The sequence below is a fragment of the Ranitomeya variabilis genome, chromosome 4, assembly GCF_051348905.1.
Source record: "Ranitomeya variabilis isolate aRanVar5 chromosome 4, aRanVar5.hap1, whole genome shotgun sequence".
Classification (NCBI taxonomy): Eukaryota; Metazoa; Chordata; class Amphibia; order Anura; family Dendrobatidae; genus Ranitomeya; species Ranitomeya variabilis.
The window spans coordinates 537849490-537864788 of NC_135235.1; the positions used below are offsets into that span (position 1 = coordinate 537849490).

Sequence of the window (15299 nt, forward strand, 5' to 3'; positions counted from 1 at the left end):
TTCTGCGCCAGAGGGGGAAAGCCGATAGCCAATATTTGTAGCCTGGGAAGGGGGTAATACTCATGGCCCCTTCCCCGGCTATGAATAATAGCCAGCAGCTGTCGGCGTAGTCTTTACTGGCTATTAAAATAGGGGAACCTAAAAAAATAAATAAATAAATAAAAAGGCGTGGGGTCCCCCTATATTTTATAGCCAGAATGGTTACGCAGACAGCTGGGGGGGATGATATTAATAGCCTAGAGAGGGGCCATGGATATTTGCCGCCCCCCCCCCCCCCCCCCAGCTACAAATACCAGCCCCCAGCCACCCCAGAAATAGAGCACCTGGAAGATGCTTCAATTCCGACACTTAGCCCCTCTCTTCCCACTCCCCTGTAGCGGTGGGATATGGGGCAATAAGGCATTAATGTCACCTTGCTATTGTAACGTGACATTAAGCCCGGTTAATAATGGAGAGGCGTCAATAAGACGCCTATCCATTACAAATCCTATAGTATTGAAAGAGTTAAAAAAAAAAAGACACAGCCAGAAAAAAGTATTTTAATATTCTTAATTTCACCATACTTGCCATACTCGATTGCCTGCAAAAAATTAAAAATAATAAACCAACCGTATACTCCCTTTCCGCCGTAGCCCAATTAATAACGAGTGTCCCACGGCGATCACGACAATGGCTCCTGCAGTGCATCACTGAAGAGGTTACCTGAGTTCATTTGTCTCACTTTATGGCAAAGATGAGTGGGAATTTTCCCACACGGCAGTGCCAAAAGTGAGAGGAAGAACTATTTCTCACAGTGGCGGAGGGATACAGTGCGGAAGGATACCTTCCGTCATTGTATCCCGGTGCCCCTGGAGAGCGGTCGCATCAACTGATGTGGGACACTCGTATTAATTGGATTTCTGCGGACACAGGGAGAATATTGTTTGTTTATTATTTTAATATTTTTTACAGGTGAGCAATGGCTTTGGGGATCAAGGTGATGGTGAGTATGTACTCTATGATGTATGTACTGTATGTGTTGTGTATATGTACTGTATGTCTATATGTATGTGTTGTATGTACTGTTGTATGTACTATATGTCATATGTTGCATGTACTGTTGTATGTACTGTATGTACTGTATGTCATATGTTGTATGTACTGAATGTTATATGTACTGTATGTTATATTATTATTATTTATATAGCACCATTAATTCCATGGTGTTGTACATGAGAAGTCATATGTTGTATGTACTGTTGAAAGTATTGCATGTCATGTTGTATGTACTGTTTTATGTACTGTTGTATGTATTGTATGTCATATGTTATATATGTTATGTTATATGGTATGTACTGTTGTATGTACTGTATGTCATATGTTCAGTTGTATGTACTGTTTGTCATACGTTGCATGTACTCTATGTTGCATGTACTCTATGTTGCATGTACTCTATGTTGCATGTACTCTATGTTGCATGTACTCTATGTTGCATGTACTCTACAGACGCCCCCGAAAGAAGCAAGGGCGAAACGCGCGTCGGGGCGCCGGGAAGAGCTGCATAGGAGGCACACGTTTATTCATGGCATCTGGGTAAAGATACTTTGCACTTACCTTTCATTGTATTATGTGGTATTATGTGACATTAGCTGTATTGGATCCATGATGATTGTCTTTATGCCTTTATGCTAAGCAGAGCTGCTAGGAAAACGGGGGGCTTTGGTGTTTTAATAGGGATGCTGATAGCGCCATATATGTAATCCAAATGGAAACCAAGAATTTTTGAATTGTCTCTCTTTTCTCTTGCATCTGTTGCATTATTCTTCCCAGTATAAATATATATACGTGGCCTCCTATAGCTATTTTCCCATGGGGTATTATCCTGATGGAATGCAGTAGTTTTTATTTATGTTTTGATGTATTGTTTTCATTTTTTGTTTCTTTAATAAAAACTTTTTTAGAATAATTTTTACATATGTTGGCTTCTTTAAGGTGACAGTGATCTTACTGCCATCTTGTGGTTGTTTGCATGTACTCTATGTTGCATGTACAGTATGTCGTATGTTCTGTATGTCGTATGTACTGTATGTTCTGTATGTCATATGTTGTATGTAATGTATGTGTTTTTTTTGTTTGTTTGTTTTTTACATTCATCATATTAGCCGGATGATGACTACTACTGTCCCATCATTAGCTAATGTGTCAATCACTATCACTGTAGCAGGCATAGCCCGATGGGACTTGTAGTCCCATCGGACGATGCCTGCACACACACACACACACACCCCCGGACAGAGCCGCACACACCCGGACAGCCCCGCACACACCCGGACAGCCCCGCACACACCCGGACAGCCCCGCACACACCCGGACAGCAACAGACCCCGCCCGCACACACTATACACGCACAGTCACCGCCCACACACTCCCTGCTCCCGATCTGCAGCGTTTCCCCCCGCAGCTAAACAGCAGATCTTTTTTACATCTGCGGTTTTGCAGCGGATGTGCCTGACTCAATGCTAGTCTATGGGTGCAGAAATACTGCAGATCCACCAAAAGAATTGACATGCTGCGGAAAAACAACACTGCGTTCAAGCGTTTTTTTCCCGTAGCATGTGCACAGCGGATTTGGTTTTCCATAGGTTAACATGCTACTGTTAAACACATGGAAAACTGCTGCAGATCGTCAGTGTCAAAAACGCTGCGGATCCACAGGAAAATCAGCAACGTGTGCACATAGCCTTACCTGTATAGTCACCTTTAAGGACCACCATGATGACCCTCAATAGCCCACTATAGCATCATATCTTTAGAAATAGGAATAGTATGATGGTGGCACCAGGTGACCATGTACCCGCTCACCTGTGATTGTAGAAACATCTCTGACATGGCGGCTTCTCTCCGCTGATGCCGTGTGTTTGTCATCCTCCTGGGCTGTGAGTTTGCTGTCAGGCACGGGGATATCACTGGAGCACGCTGGTGGGTATCTGGCAGCCTCCTCACGGAATTCGGAGGGGTCCAGCTTGGCAGGAGTCAGCGGGAGATGCAAGCTGCCATTCACTGAAGGTTTTAGGAAGCCCTGCTCTGATAGGCAAAAGAGATATCCGGGCCTCTCCTGGGCCAGGCCACTGGTGATCGCCCTGTGTAAAGACAAAACAAATGGGGTCAGGTCTATAAACAAGCTGATAACAGAGAGCAATAGCACAACATCACCAATACAAAAATCACTCCAGTAGACTCATGTCTCAGAGTTGGTAACATTGTGTTCAGTACTTTCCTAACATTATCTGTTTTAGTGAAATCTGGGCACAGGCTTACTAGCCACCCAGAAAGTCCTGGACGGTCAGTAAAACAGGCCACTTTTTCCCTGTGCATATAAAAAAAAATAATGTCCAAGATTGTTCTGAAGCTGCTGGAAAATATTAGGAGAGCAATTTTCATCATTTTATATCTGTCTGTATATACACTGCTCAAAAGAATAAAGGGAACACTTAAACAACAGAATATAACTCCAAGTAAATCAACTTCTGTGAAATCAAACTGTTCACTTAGGAAGCAACACTGTTTGACAATCAAGTTCATATGCTGTCATGCAAATGGAATAGACAACAGATGGAAATTATTGGCAATTATCAAGACACACTCAATAAAGAAGTGGTTCTGCAGGTGGGGACCACAGACCACATCTCAGTACCAGTGCTTTCTGGCTGATGTTTTGGTCACTCTTGAATGTTGGCTGTGCTTTCACACTCATAGTAGCATGAGACGGACTCTACAACCCACACAAGTGGCTCAGGTAGTGCAGCTCATCCAGGATGGCACATCAATGCGAGCTGTGGCAAGATGGTTTGAGGTGTCTGTCAGCGTAGTGTCCAGAGGCTGGAGGCGCTACCAGGAGACAGGCCAGTACACCAGGAGAGGTGGAGGGAGCCGTAGAAGGGCAACAACCCAGCAGCAGGACTGCTACCTCAGCCTTTGTGCAAGGAGGAACAGGAGCAGCACTGCCACAGCCCTGCAAAATGACCTCCAGCAGGCCACAAATGTACATGTGTCAGCACAAACTGTTAGAAACTGACTCCATGAGAATGGTCTGAGTGCCCGATGTCCACAGATGGGGGTTGTGCTCACAGCCCAACATCGTGCAGGACGCTTGGCATTTGCCACAGAATGCCAGGATTGGCAAATTCACCACTGGCGCCCTGTGCTCTACACAGATGAAAGCAGGTGCACACTGAGCACATGTGACAGACGTGACAGAGTCTTGAGATGCTGTGGAGAGCGATCTGCTGCCTGCAATATTCTATAGCATGACCAGTTTGGCAGTGGGTCAGTAATGATGTGGGGTGACATTTCTTTGGAGGGCCGCACAGCCCTCCATGTGCTCGCGAGAGGTAGCCTAACTGCCATTAGGTACCGAGATGAGATCCTCAGACCCCTTGTGAGACCATATGCTGGTGCGGTGGGCCTGGTTTCCTCCTAATGCAGGACAATGCCAGACCTCATGTGGCTGGAGTGTGTCTGCAGTTCTTTCAAGATGAAGGCATTGAAGCTATGCACCGGCCCGCCCGTTCCCCAGACCTGAATCCGTTTGAACACATCTGGGACATCATGTCTCGCACCATCCACCAACATCACGTTGCACCACAGACTGTCCAGGAGTTGGCGGATGCTTTAGTCCAGGTCTGGAAGGAGATCCCTCAGGAGACCATCCACCTCCTCATCAGGAGCATGCCCAGGCATTGTAGGGAGGTCATACAGGCACGTGGAGGCCACACACCCTACTGAGCATCATTTCCTTGTCTTGAGGCATTTTCACTGAAGTTGGATCAGCCTGTAACTTCATTTTCCACTTTGATTTTGAGCATCATTCCAACTCCAGACCTCCATGGGATATTAGTTGTGATTTACGTTGATCATTTTTAGGTTTTATTATTTTTAGGTTTTATTATTCTCAACACATTCCACTATGTAATGAATAAAGATTTACAACTGGAATATTTCATTCAGTGATATCTAGGATGTGGGATTTTAGTGTTCCCTTTAGTTTTTGGAGCAGCGTATCTAGGGGTATACATTGGAATGGGGATAACTTCCCAAAAGCCAAGGGTCCGATCGCTGGGACCCCCTTGTGATCCCTAGAACAGGTGCTCTGCGTAGTCTTGTGTTAATGGAGCAGCGGTCGATCATTCATTCCTTGCAGGACCGCAGTATGGCACTCTGCGAGATTATGCCCTACCATTAAGAATGAATGGAGTGAGTGATCATGATCAACTTGCGCTCAATTCACTTCTCGGAGCCCCAGTTCTTGGGATTGGTGAGGGCCCCAGCATTCAGACTCCTAGCACTTGTGAATTTTGATAGGAGAGGTAATAACTTTCAGACTTGAGACTTAAAACTTCAATATCTTGCTTTATTACGGTTTTTGTTCATAAAAAATTTCATCTGTATTTGATTTTTTGGACACGTCCAGAAAAAACAAAATACAAAATCAAGTTGGCTATGCTGGGGTCTGCTGTTACATCTACAGTTAGAGATGATACTAAGGAGTCCTAAACCCATACACTTTATAGTTATATGGGGTCATAAAGCATTGGTTCTGATGTAACACATAGAAAAAAATAAAAAGGATGCATTATTGCAGAAGTAGGAAATTTACTATTGAGGACTATGAGAAATCTGCAACCCTTCTGTCCCAGAAATAACTGGATGCTGCTACTGCTCACCCATAGATGAGGGAGGAATTTTCTGTCATAGGATATGCAAGTAGTGTGAGTAATAGGACCTTATAAATCTTGTAGTAACACCAGTTTTACCAGCAGAGGGCAGCAAATCAAACTGTTACTTTCTGCATTAAAGGGTTTGAACAGTCCAAGTACATGCTCGGTGCTTCATGGTGGGGTCAATATACACCGTTTGTCCACCTGTTTGTTTTCCATCTATCTCCACTAGTGATGAGCAAGCATGCTCGTGTGACAATAGAATCTCTTTGGTGTGCTCTAATACCTTTGTGCGGCATTTCTGCAGGAGGATTTGCTCCATTGTCATTTGAACATGCTAAGGCCGGGTTCCCACATCGGAGTCTGGTGGTCGGGGTGCAGACCCTGATGCACGGTCCGTACACAGGTCTCCTAAAACGCACTTAAAGTATAAAACTGCATGCTACATAAATCACAATACACAATAAGCACCAGAAACATAGGACCATATCATGACCTATCATCATATAACCTGGATATATCAAAAAAGGATGATGTTGAGTCTAATGGTAGAAAAACATCAAATTCTTTATTATTTAAAATATTACACCAGGCATGAAGAGGTGAAAATACAGAAACAAGTCTAAAACAATGCTGCACAGGCAATGGCAGGAGGTCAAATACTCAATGTAGTGGTGGGCTAGACGCAATGTGTGCCCCTCACCATTGCACATGCTTAGTGCCTGGCACACATTAGTATTACCCCATGCTCAGTAGGCATACTGCATGCTGTGGCCATATACAATAATGTAACAGCTAATGCTCAGTTCCGGAATGTAACAGTGCCACACACTTGATAAAATGAACAGAGCACATAACATAACAAATAATTACCCACCGCAATCAGGGGAGACTCTCCTGGCACACGCCTCCGCCCCAGGTCTCCTAACACGACAGCTTCCCGTGTGCCTATATGACTGCCGCGTTGGGGACCATGCATTGCACTCCACACCCAGACCGCAAAACAAGTGTTCGTGAAACCAGTGTACTCCTTGGAGTATTTCTTGGAGAAAATGTGAAAATAATGTTCATGGTACTTCTTTCTTTAGTATTTTCCCATCAGCTTGAAGAAAAATCTGGGAGTAAATTTCCTACAGCACGAGAACTCAGCTATCATTATCAGATGTGACACAGATCTTGGTACAGAAGCCAAACTGAAAGCCCTGTCGATGAAATCAAGCATGTGTGAACAGACCCTTAAAGGGTCATCTGGGTCAGACATCCATAATATAGGTCATTGTAATGTGCATAGAGCCAGAAGAGCACAGCCCTGTACATGGCTTCGTGGCCTCTCCCGGGTACAGCACTTTACGGTAGCTCCTATTCAGGTGGATGGTTTAGAGCTGCAGTTGCCGACATCCATTGACAAGAGCAACATTGTGTTCTAAAAACACTGTTGGTAGCTCACTATTTAGCATATCCTTCAAAATCACAAGCCCCATCGCTGTCACAAAGCGGCCTGAATTCTGACGTCCATGATGTTGCTTCAGCCATTAAGCCTATGAAGACAAAACATCTGAGCTCCAATCCCAGGATTCCTCTTATCTCCACCTAACGATCAAAATTATCAATGGATTGGCCAACCTTGCTGACACACCCGTAGATATATAGGGGGCTACGTCCGGTAGGAGCGGGCCTTCTACACTAAAGGTACCGTCACACTAAACGATATCGCTAGCGATCCGTGACGTTGCAGCGTCCTGGATAGCGAGATCGTTTAGTTTGACACGCAGCAGCGATCAGGATCCTGCTGTGATGTCGCTGGTCGCTGAATAAAGTCCAGAACTTTATTTGGTCGTCCGATCGCCGTGTATCGTTGTGTTTGACACCAAAAGCAACGATACCAGCGATGTTTTACACTGGTAACCAGGGTAAACATCGGGTTACTAAGCGCAGGGCCGCGCTTAGTAACCCGGTGTTTACCCTGGTTACCAGCGTAAAAGTAAAAAAAACAAACAGTACATACTCACCTGCGCGTCCCCCAGCGTCTGCTTCCTGCTCTGACTGAGATCCGGCCCTAAAGTGAAAGTGAAAGCACAGCGGTGACGTCACCGCTGTGCTGTTAGGGCCGGAGCTCAGTCAGTGTCAGGAAGCAGATGCTGGGGGACCCGCAGGTGAGCATGTACTGTTTGTTTTTTTTACTTTTACGCTGGTAACCAGGGTAAACATCGGGTTACTAAGCGCGGCCCTGCGCTTAGCAACCCGATGTTTACCCTGGTTACCCGGGGACCTCGGCATCGTTGGTCGCTGGAGAGCGGTCTGTGTGACAGCTCTCCAGCGATCAAACAGCGACGCTGCAGCGATCGGCATCGTTGTCGCTATCGCTGCAGCGTCGCTTAAGGTACCGTCACATTAAGCGACGCTGCAGCGATAGCGACAACGATGCCGATCGCTGCAGCGTCGCTGTTTGATCGCTGGAGAGCTGTCACACAGACCGCTCTCCAGCGACCAACGATGCCGAGGTCCCCGGGTAACCAGGGTAAACATCGGGTTGCTAAGCGCAGGGCCGCGCTTAGTAACCCGATGTTTACCCTGGTTACCAGCGTAAAAGTAAAAAAAACAAACAGTACATGCTCACCTGCGGGTCCCCCAGCATCTGCTTCCTGACACTGACTGAGCTCCGGCCCTAACAGCACAGCGGTGACGTCACCGCTGTGCTTTCACTTTCACTTTAGGGCCGGATCTCAGTCAGAGCAGGAAGCAGACGCTGGGGGACGCGCAGGTGAGTATGTACTGTTTGTTTTTTTTACTTTTACGCTGGTAACCAGGGTAAACATCGGGTTACTAAGCGCGGCCCTGCGCTTAGTAACCCGATGTTTACCCTGGTTACCAGTGTAAAACATCGCTGGTATCGTTGCTTTTGGTGTCAAACACAACGATACACGGCGATCGGACGACCAAATAAAGTTCTGGACTTTATTCAGCGACCAGCGACATCACAGCAGGATCCTGATCGCTGCTGCGTGTCAAACTAAACGATCTCGCTATCCAGGACGCTGCAACGTCACGGATCGCTAGCGATATCGTTTAGTGTGACGGTACCTTTAATGTGACGGTACCTTAAAGGAGGATCCCTGTTATCACCCTCGGCTCATGTCAATGTTTACCCAGAACAAACACAGGTACAAAGAAACTGGGCCTTCAGCTCAACAATTTCACAAGCTATTGTCCCAGGCGGATGTTCTGGACTGTGTACCCACGTAATCCTCAGATGAAAGACCCCCAGCCTTCAGAGGAGGACTCCTCCATTTACTAAAAAAAACACTTTTACGTTTAGAAATATTTCTTCATGTCATCTGTTCCTCAGTTAGAATTTTTAGTCAAAGTTTCCAATATGGCCGCCATTTGATTCTTGCTGCCCTCGTCTAGCATCGAATACGGTCCAACGTGATCGCCAACCTTCACATCTAGGCTCACCATCTCAGACGCCACATCACTAAGAAGCGGGCCTGCAGCACCCGAGAACGGCTGCGACATGGTGCCGAGTGGTGTCTTTAGGCTCCGTTAACTCTTTACATCCTTGTATAGCGGGAGCTGCAGACAGCTGAATGGTGCCAGGTATCAGATCACCACCCGTTTGATGATGAAGAGAAGAAGTCAAGAATATGAAGAAGATTCTGGACATCCCCTTTAAAGAGGTTTTGGTTTTAGTTGGACTTGCCCTTTAAATATATAAAATATAGTCCCAGACTCATCTCTACGGCTAACAAGAAGCCATGAATTTGGTTTTATATGGGAGTGAAAAATCACATTAATCAACCACTGATGGTAACAGGCTGCTGATCCAGCACCTTGGTACACATCGCCCATCTCAACCCCACAATGTCCATTTCAGACATTCCCCCTAAGGGCGACACCTGACAGAAATCTGTCAAACAGTTTGTCTAGGTCATAAGCAAACAACTTTTAGTAGGGAGCAAATGTCCTGTGATATTGAGGGGCTTAAGTATGAAAATTCATCAAGTGGAACATTCAGGATAGCCCATACATATTTTTCTGGACATCAGATATTTGTTAGAAAAAAAGGATGGGGCATATCGATCATCAACATGCCTGATCCTATATTCCCCCAAGAGCGAAGGCAGCAGCATATTCCCTTCTTCTCCTGTTTTGCTGAGCCAGAAAGGAAAAACAATTTCTAACCAAGCAGACATCCTGCTGACAGCGGAATAAGAAGATTTTACAGCTGGTAAAAGACTTTATAGTTAGGCAGCTTTCATCCAGCAGCTATCACATGCCCTCTATAAAGGGAGTCTATCAGGACAAAATGACTGTTCATAGACAGCACAGGCGCTCGGTGTAGCCATGGCCGTGCAGTTCAGTGCGACTTCCCACCATCTCCATATTCCTTGCATTACAGAAGCCATAGAATGACGGCGATAGATGGAAAACCAGAAAGTGAGAAGATGCGCTGAACTGTTCGGCCACACCAAGGGTGCACCAGCGTCTGTGCTTGGCTTGACCAGTCATTTAGTCCAGACAGAACCTCTTTAAGGCTGGTTAAGCTGAACAGTTCTTTAACCCTTCATCATTGTTGGAACATATCCAGACATGAAGCTAACGTCTATGGTGAACTCTAATTGTCCGCTCATTGCTTTGCCATCGAGAAGAGAGGCTGTCGTCACCCGGGGACAATTATCCGCTGTAGCATGGAGCCTGCGCTGACAGGTGTGAAAGGAGCGTCCTGTAGACCATGGACTGCTTACCAGGTGGGGAATATTTCAGGACGCTAGCAATGATGAGTGGACAGGGTGGTGGCTTCCATTATTTTGGTGGTATTGTAGTTGGCGATGTCAGAGCTGACAATTGATGTCTAGGCATTAAAGGGAATTGGCCACCCCCTGGACATATGCAACCAAAGGTCCCTTTAAGGTTGTGGATTCTGTAGTGTCAAACAATGGACAATAGCAGTTGATTGTTATCCCAGGTACAAGGGTCTGGACTAAGGTTAGTGGGGGAACCTACAGCAAAAACTTGGTGGATGTCCAAACTCTACTCTAAGATCCAGACCCCACCTGATCCTCTAAGGAGCCGCATATAATAGTGATGGCCTCCTCTCCACTGAAGAAGTCTATGGGACCAATAGAGACCGACAGTCCCTTAGACTTTAGGTGGTCCCCAGTGACCTTACCCCATACTGCTGTAAAGGGTTATCCCCATCTTTAGAAGTGATGCCATATCAATTGGACAGGTTCTATTGTAATGATTGTGGGGATCTAACTGCTGGGACCCCACTGACCCCAATTATGGGGCCTAATATAAATGGAGCAGTGGCCGGACATGCTAATATCTAAAGATGGGAACCAACTTTTAATATTGAATACACTGTATAAACAGTACGCAGTAAGTTACTTTAGCACCCCTAGAGAAGTCTGCTGGCAGCTAGAACTTATATTTTTCAAGCTGAACATAAAGAAATTTCAGGAGACACTATATGTGACTGCAGACTGCCAGATCTTAGCAGTGTACACCATGCCCACAGTCAGGACTCCCCCCTGTTGGTAACTTGAGGGGGGTCACAAGACCACAAGTATGTGATCTGCATACTGCCGGTGACAAACTACCAACTAATCACACTTCTATCAGTAGCCAAAAGAAGCGGATGAGAAGCTAGTTGGCACGTGACCACAACTATACATTTCGCACACTTGTGGCCATGTTTTAACCGCTCAATTTGACAGCAAAAATTTATACTTAAGCAAAAAAAAACCTTTAAAGAGATCTGTAATTTTTTTTTTTTTTTACATCTGAAGCAGCATAACGTAGGGGCAGAGATCTTGATTCCAGAGCTGTTTGGTGTAGTTAAAAAAAAAAAAAATCAGTTTTAATCAGCAGCAGATCATCACTAGAGGGACTAGTAAACCTGCTTCCAGGTAGTCCTCCATATTTATGTGTTCTGTATAACCCCACCCACACCACTGACTGGCAGCTTTCTGCCTATGCAGAGTGCACACAGAAAGTTGCCAATCAAGGTTGTGGGTGGGGTTATAAAGGGCTTAGCATCTGCTGCAAAGAAAACAGTGATTTCATCAAAACTGCAAAAAGCAGCTCAGTAATGACACATTGCTGGATTCAGGGTCTCAGCCTCTACATCATGCTGCTCGCAGATGAAACAGAAAAAAAACCTTGAGATAGATTCCCTTTAAATTGTCCTCATTTTATCAATCGTTTGACATATAGTGATTACGCCAAAAGTTTTGATCTAGGTGCTGTGAGCCGCGATCTCTGTAACAAAGGAGCGAAGCTGTCAGCTGTGGGCAGTGCCACTTGGTGTCTGATCAGCCCTGCTTGCCTATGTATCAGTGCTCCCCAAACTCCAGTCTGCACGGCCCCCCACAGGTCATGCTCTAAGGATCTCCTTAGTAATTCACAGGTGATGGAAGTATCATCAAAGCATCAGGAGTTCTCCCAGCTGTGCAACACTATGGAAACCCTGGAAACACGACTTGTGGGGGGCCGTGAGGACTGGAGTTTGGGGAACACTGCTATAGACCCATACACTGCTCACAGAAAGGAAAATACAAGCAGCTCGCAGGTGAGAGCTTCTGGCCCTAAGTTTTAGATTAGCGTGGGGGTCTCCATAACCGGACCCCACTCATCAAACTTTCTGACAGGTCACTCACTATAGCACGTCAGAGGTTTATTATAATAGACAGGAGCTCTCTAACCATTGCAGGGGATTCAGAGCTCTGTGTCAGACAGCTATCTATCTATATAATCGTCTAAGGGTCACTTCCATCTGTTTGTCTGTCTGTCTGTCACGGAAATCCCGCGTCACTGATTCAGCGACGGGTACAGTCCGGCCACGAATTCGCACCTTCCTACTCTCAGTCGGTGCCCCCTCCAGTCAGCGCTCAGACAGGGTTAATGGCTGCGTTACACCACGTTATGCCACAGTGTAACGCAGTCCGTTAACGCTGCTATTAACCCTGTGTGACCAACTTTTTGCTATTGATGCTGCCTAGGCAGCATCAATAGTAAAAAGATCTAATGTTAAAAATAATTTTAAAAAATTAAAAATCATTATATACTCACCTTCCGGAGCCTTTCTCGCTCCTCGCGACGCTCCGGTCCAAAGAATGCATTGCGGCCTCGCGAGATGATGACGTAGCGGTCTCACAAGACCGCTACGTCATCATCTCAAGAGACCGCAATGTATTCTTGGGACCGGAGCATCGCTAAACGCCTGGCCTGGATCCGGGGGCCGCCGGAAGGTGAGTATATAACAATTTTTTATTTTAATTCTTTTTTTTAACAGGGATATGGTGCCCACATTGCTATATACTATGTGGGCTGTGCTATACACTACGTGGGCTGTGCTATATACTACGTGGGCTGTGCTATATACTACGTGGGCTGTGCTATATACTACGTGGGCTGTGCTATATACTACGTGGGCTGTGCTATATACTACGTGGCCTGTGCTATATACTACGTGGCCTGTGTTATATACTACGTGGCCTGTGTTATATGCTACGTGGGCTGTGTTATATGCTACGCGGGCTGTGTTATATGCTACTTGGTTGTGCTATATTTCTCTGCTGTATTTGTGCATCATTAATTGTGGTATGTGTTAAAGAGGGGGGCCCACTGAGACTCTTTCGACCGGGGCCCTCAAAAACCTGGAGAAGGCCCTGGCTTCACTGATTGATTGTTCGCGGCCGGCCGGGCATGACCAGCAACAGGCGCAGTCTGGCCGTGAATTGGCGCAGAAATTGAACCACGCTTCGCTAATTGGTCGTGCCCGGCTGGCCAAATCCTGTGTATAAATTGCATTATTCTGAAAACTTCATAAATAAACTACATAAATATTCTAGAATACCCGATGCGTTAGAATCAGGCCACCATCTAGTAATCATATATATTAAGGGATTAATTAGCACACAATCACATTTACTTAAAGATCTGTCACAGAATACGCCATCTAGTAGATACCCTCATTACAGACCCGGGGAGCCGGCAGTAACCTAAATCTCCATAACCTCATGATGCTATGCCCCATAGCATCATGAGGTTATGGAGATTTAGGTTACTGCCGGCTTCCCGGGTCTGTGCCCCACTGAAGTTCACCATGAGGTAATAGGAGGGTCTAATCATTAACTCATTAACTACCACTGATGAGGGGGCCACCTCAACTGCTTCTCTGCTGGTCCAGTCTCAAGATAAAGAGCGTAGCTGGCAAATATGGACTTTGTCCCCATGTATCAGAAGAACTGCCCCTCCACCCCCACCTTACAGCTAGTGTGTGCCCATCTAGACAGATCACTAAAGTTCAATGACCCTCAGGTGTAAAATTATATATATTCATTATACATATATTGTTTAATTATTCAACTTTTTCCTTTTTTACAGGTATTGTTCTTTTCTCATGGTAATATGCAGATGTGTAGAATAATATATATATATATATATATATATATATATATATATATATATATATATATATATATACATACATATACACACACACACACACACACACACATGCATACATACACACAGAGCACACATACACAAATATATATATATATATATATATATATATATATATATATATATATGCAATATATATATATACACGGTATACACACACGCGTACATACATAAACGTGTGCACACAAGAACAATATCTGTAAATATTAAAAAAAAGGCTAATGTATGACAATGCAGAGCCCCCCCGCAGATTGTATGCATTTACATATGTGTACACTTGAGCAGGACCGGCCACGTGTTGACATCTATCATACTCTCCATTGCACATGTGTCTCGGTGCCTCGGTGGCATGATCTGATGGATGTGATTTTCAGGACTATGGAAAAAGACTTACCGTAATTAGATGTACAGGTATAAGTGTAGGTGGCAATATACAAAATTGACCCTTTATACGTGCCAGTGAAACGCAGAATAAAAAATAAAAGTCTTAAAATGGTCCATCAGCTCAATTATACTATTAGAGGCCATTGTTAATTCTCCAGCTGTTGTGCAACTACAACTCTCAGCATCCCCAGTCAATGGAAGTTTGAGTTATAGTGCAGTAGGTATTACACCATAAATACAGAGGTAAAGAATGAAAAAGAAAAGAAAAAAGAGAAAAAAAAAACATCTGGTACTAACCTGCCAAGCTTGTAGCGCATGTTGGCTGGAGGAGAGGAGAGAGGGCTTTATTCGGCCCTCACATGTTGGCAGTGGAGGAGCAGAGAACCTGGAGGCTGAGCACAGTGACTGGGAAGACTACAGAGCCGGCTGCTAAGCAAGTATGAGAGGAGGAGGAGGAGGAGGAGGAGGAGAAGAGGCTGAGTGCACAATGGGAGTCATCCTGCACACAACCAGGGGGTTACACACTAAATCCTGCCGTCTTGTAGGAATAGTTCACACAATTAATTGACAGAGATTATCTTTTGCTTAGACGACAGAAGTTTGATGGAACATGGAATAACAAGATCTTCCGAAGATACTACAGCAAAAGGCGGAATATAGCTTTTGGGGGGTTAAGCTAAACTCCACATACAGCAATCAGACTACGGTAGTTCCCTGGATCTACGTCCCATCACAGAATATCATACC

General features: G+C 45.2%; 1 protein-coding gene across 4 annotated transcripts in view; it reads right to left on the reverse strand.

Annotated features, from left to right (window-relative positions):
* The window catches only part of LOC143765620 (trafficking kinesin-binding protein 1-like), a 109266-nt gene that overhangs the window by 51092 nt on the left and 42875 nt on the right, over positions 1–15299 (reverse strand). For 3 of the 4 annotated variants that reach the window (XM_077252468.1, XM_077252464.1, XM_077252467.1), the window contains exons 1-2: positions 14850–14975; positions 2842–3119 (exon numbers count right to left, since the gene is read on the reverse strand). In XM_077252468.1, coding sequence (XP_077108583.1) covers positions 2842–3119; positions 14850–14869 — 298 coding nt within the window. In that variant the 5' untranslated portion in view covers positions 14870–14975. Of the gene's footprint in view, positions 1–2841; positions 3120–14849; positions 14976–15299 lie in introns of those variants that run through there. The other variant, XM_077252465.1, reaches the window with a different exon arrangement.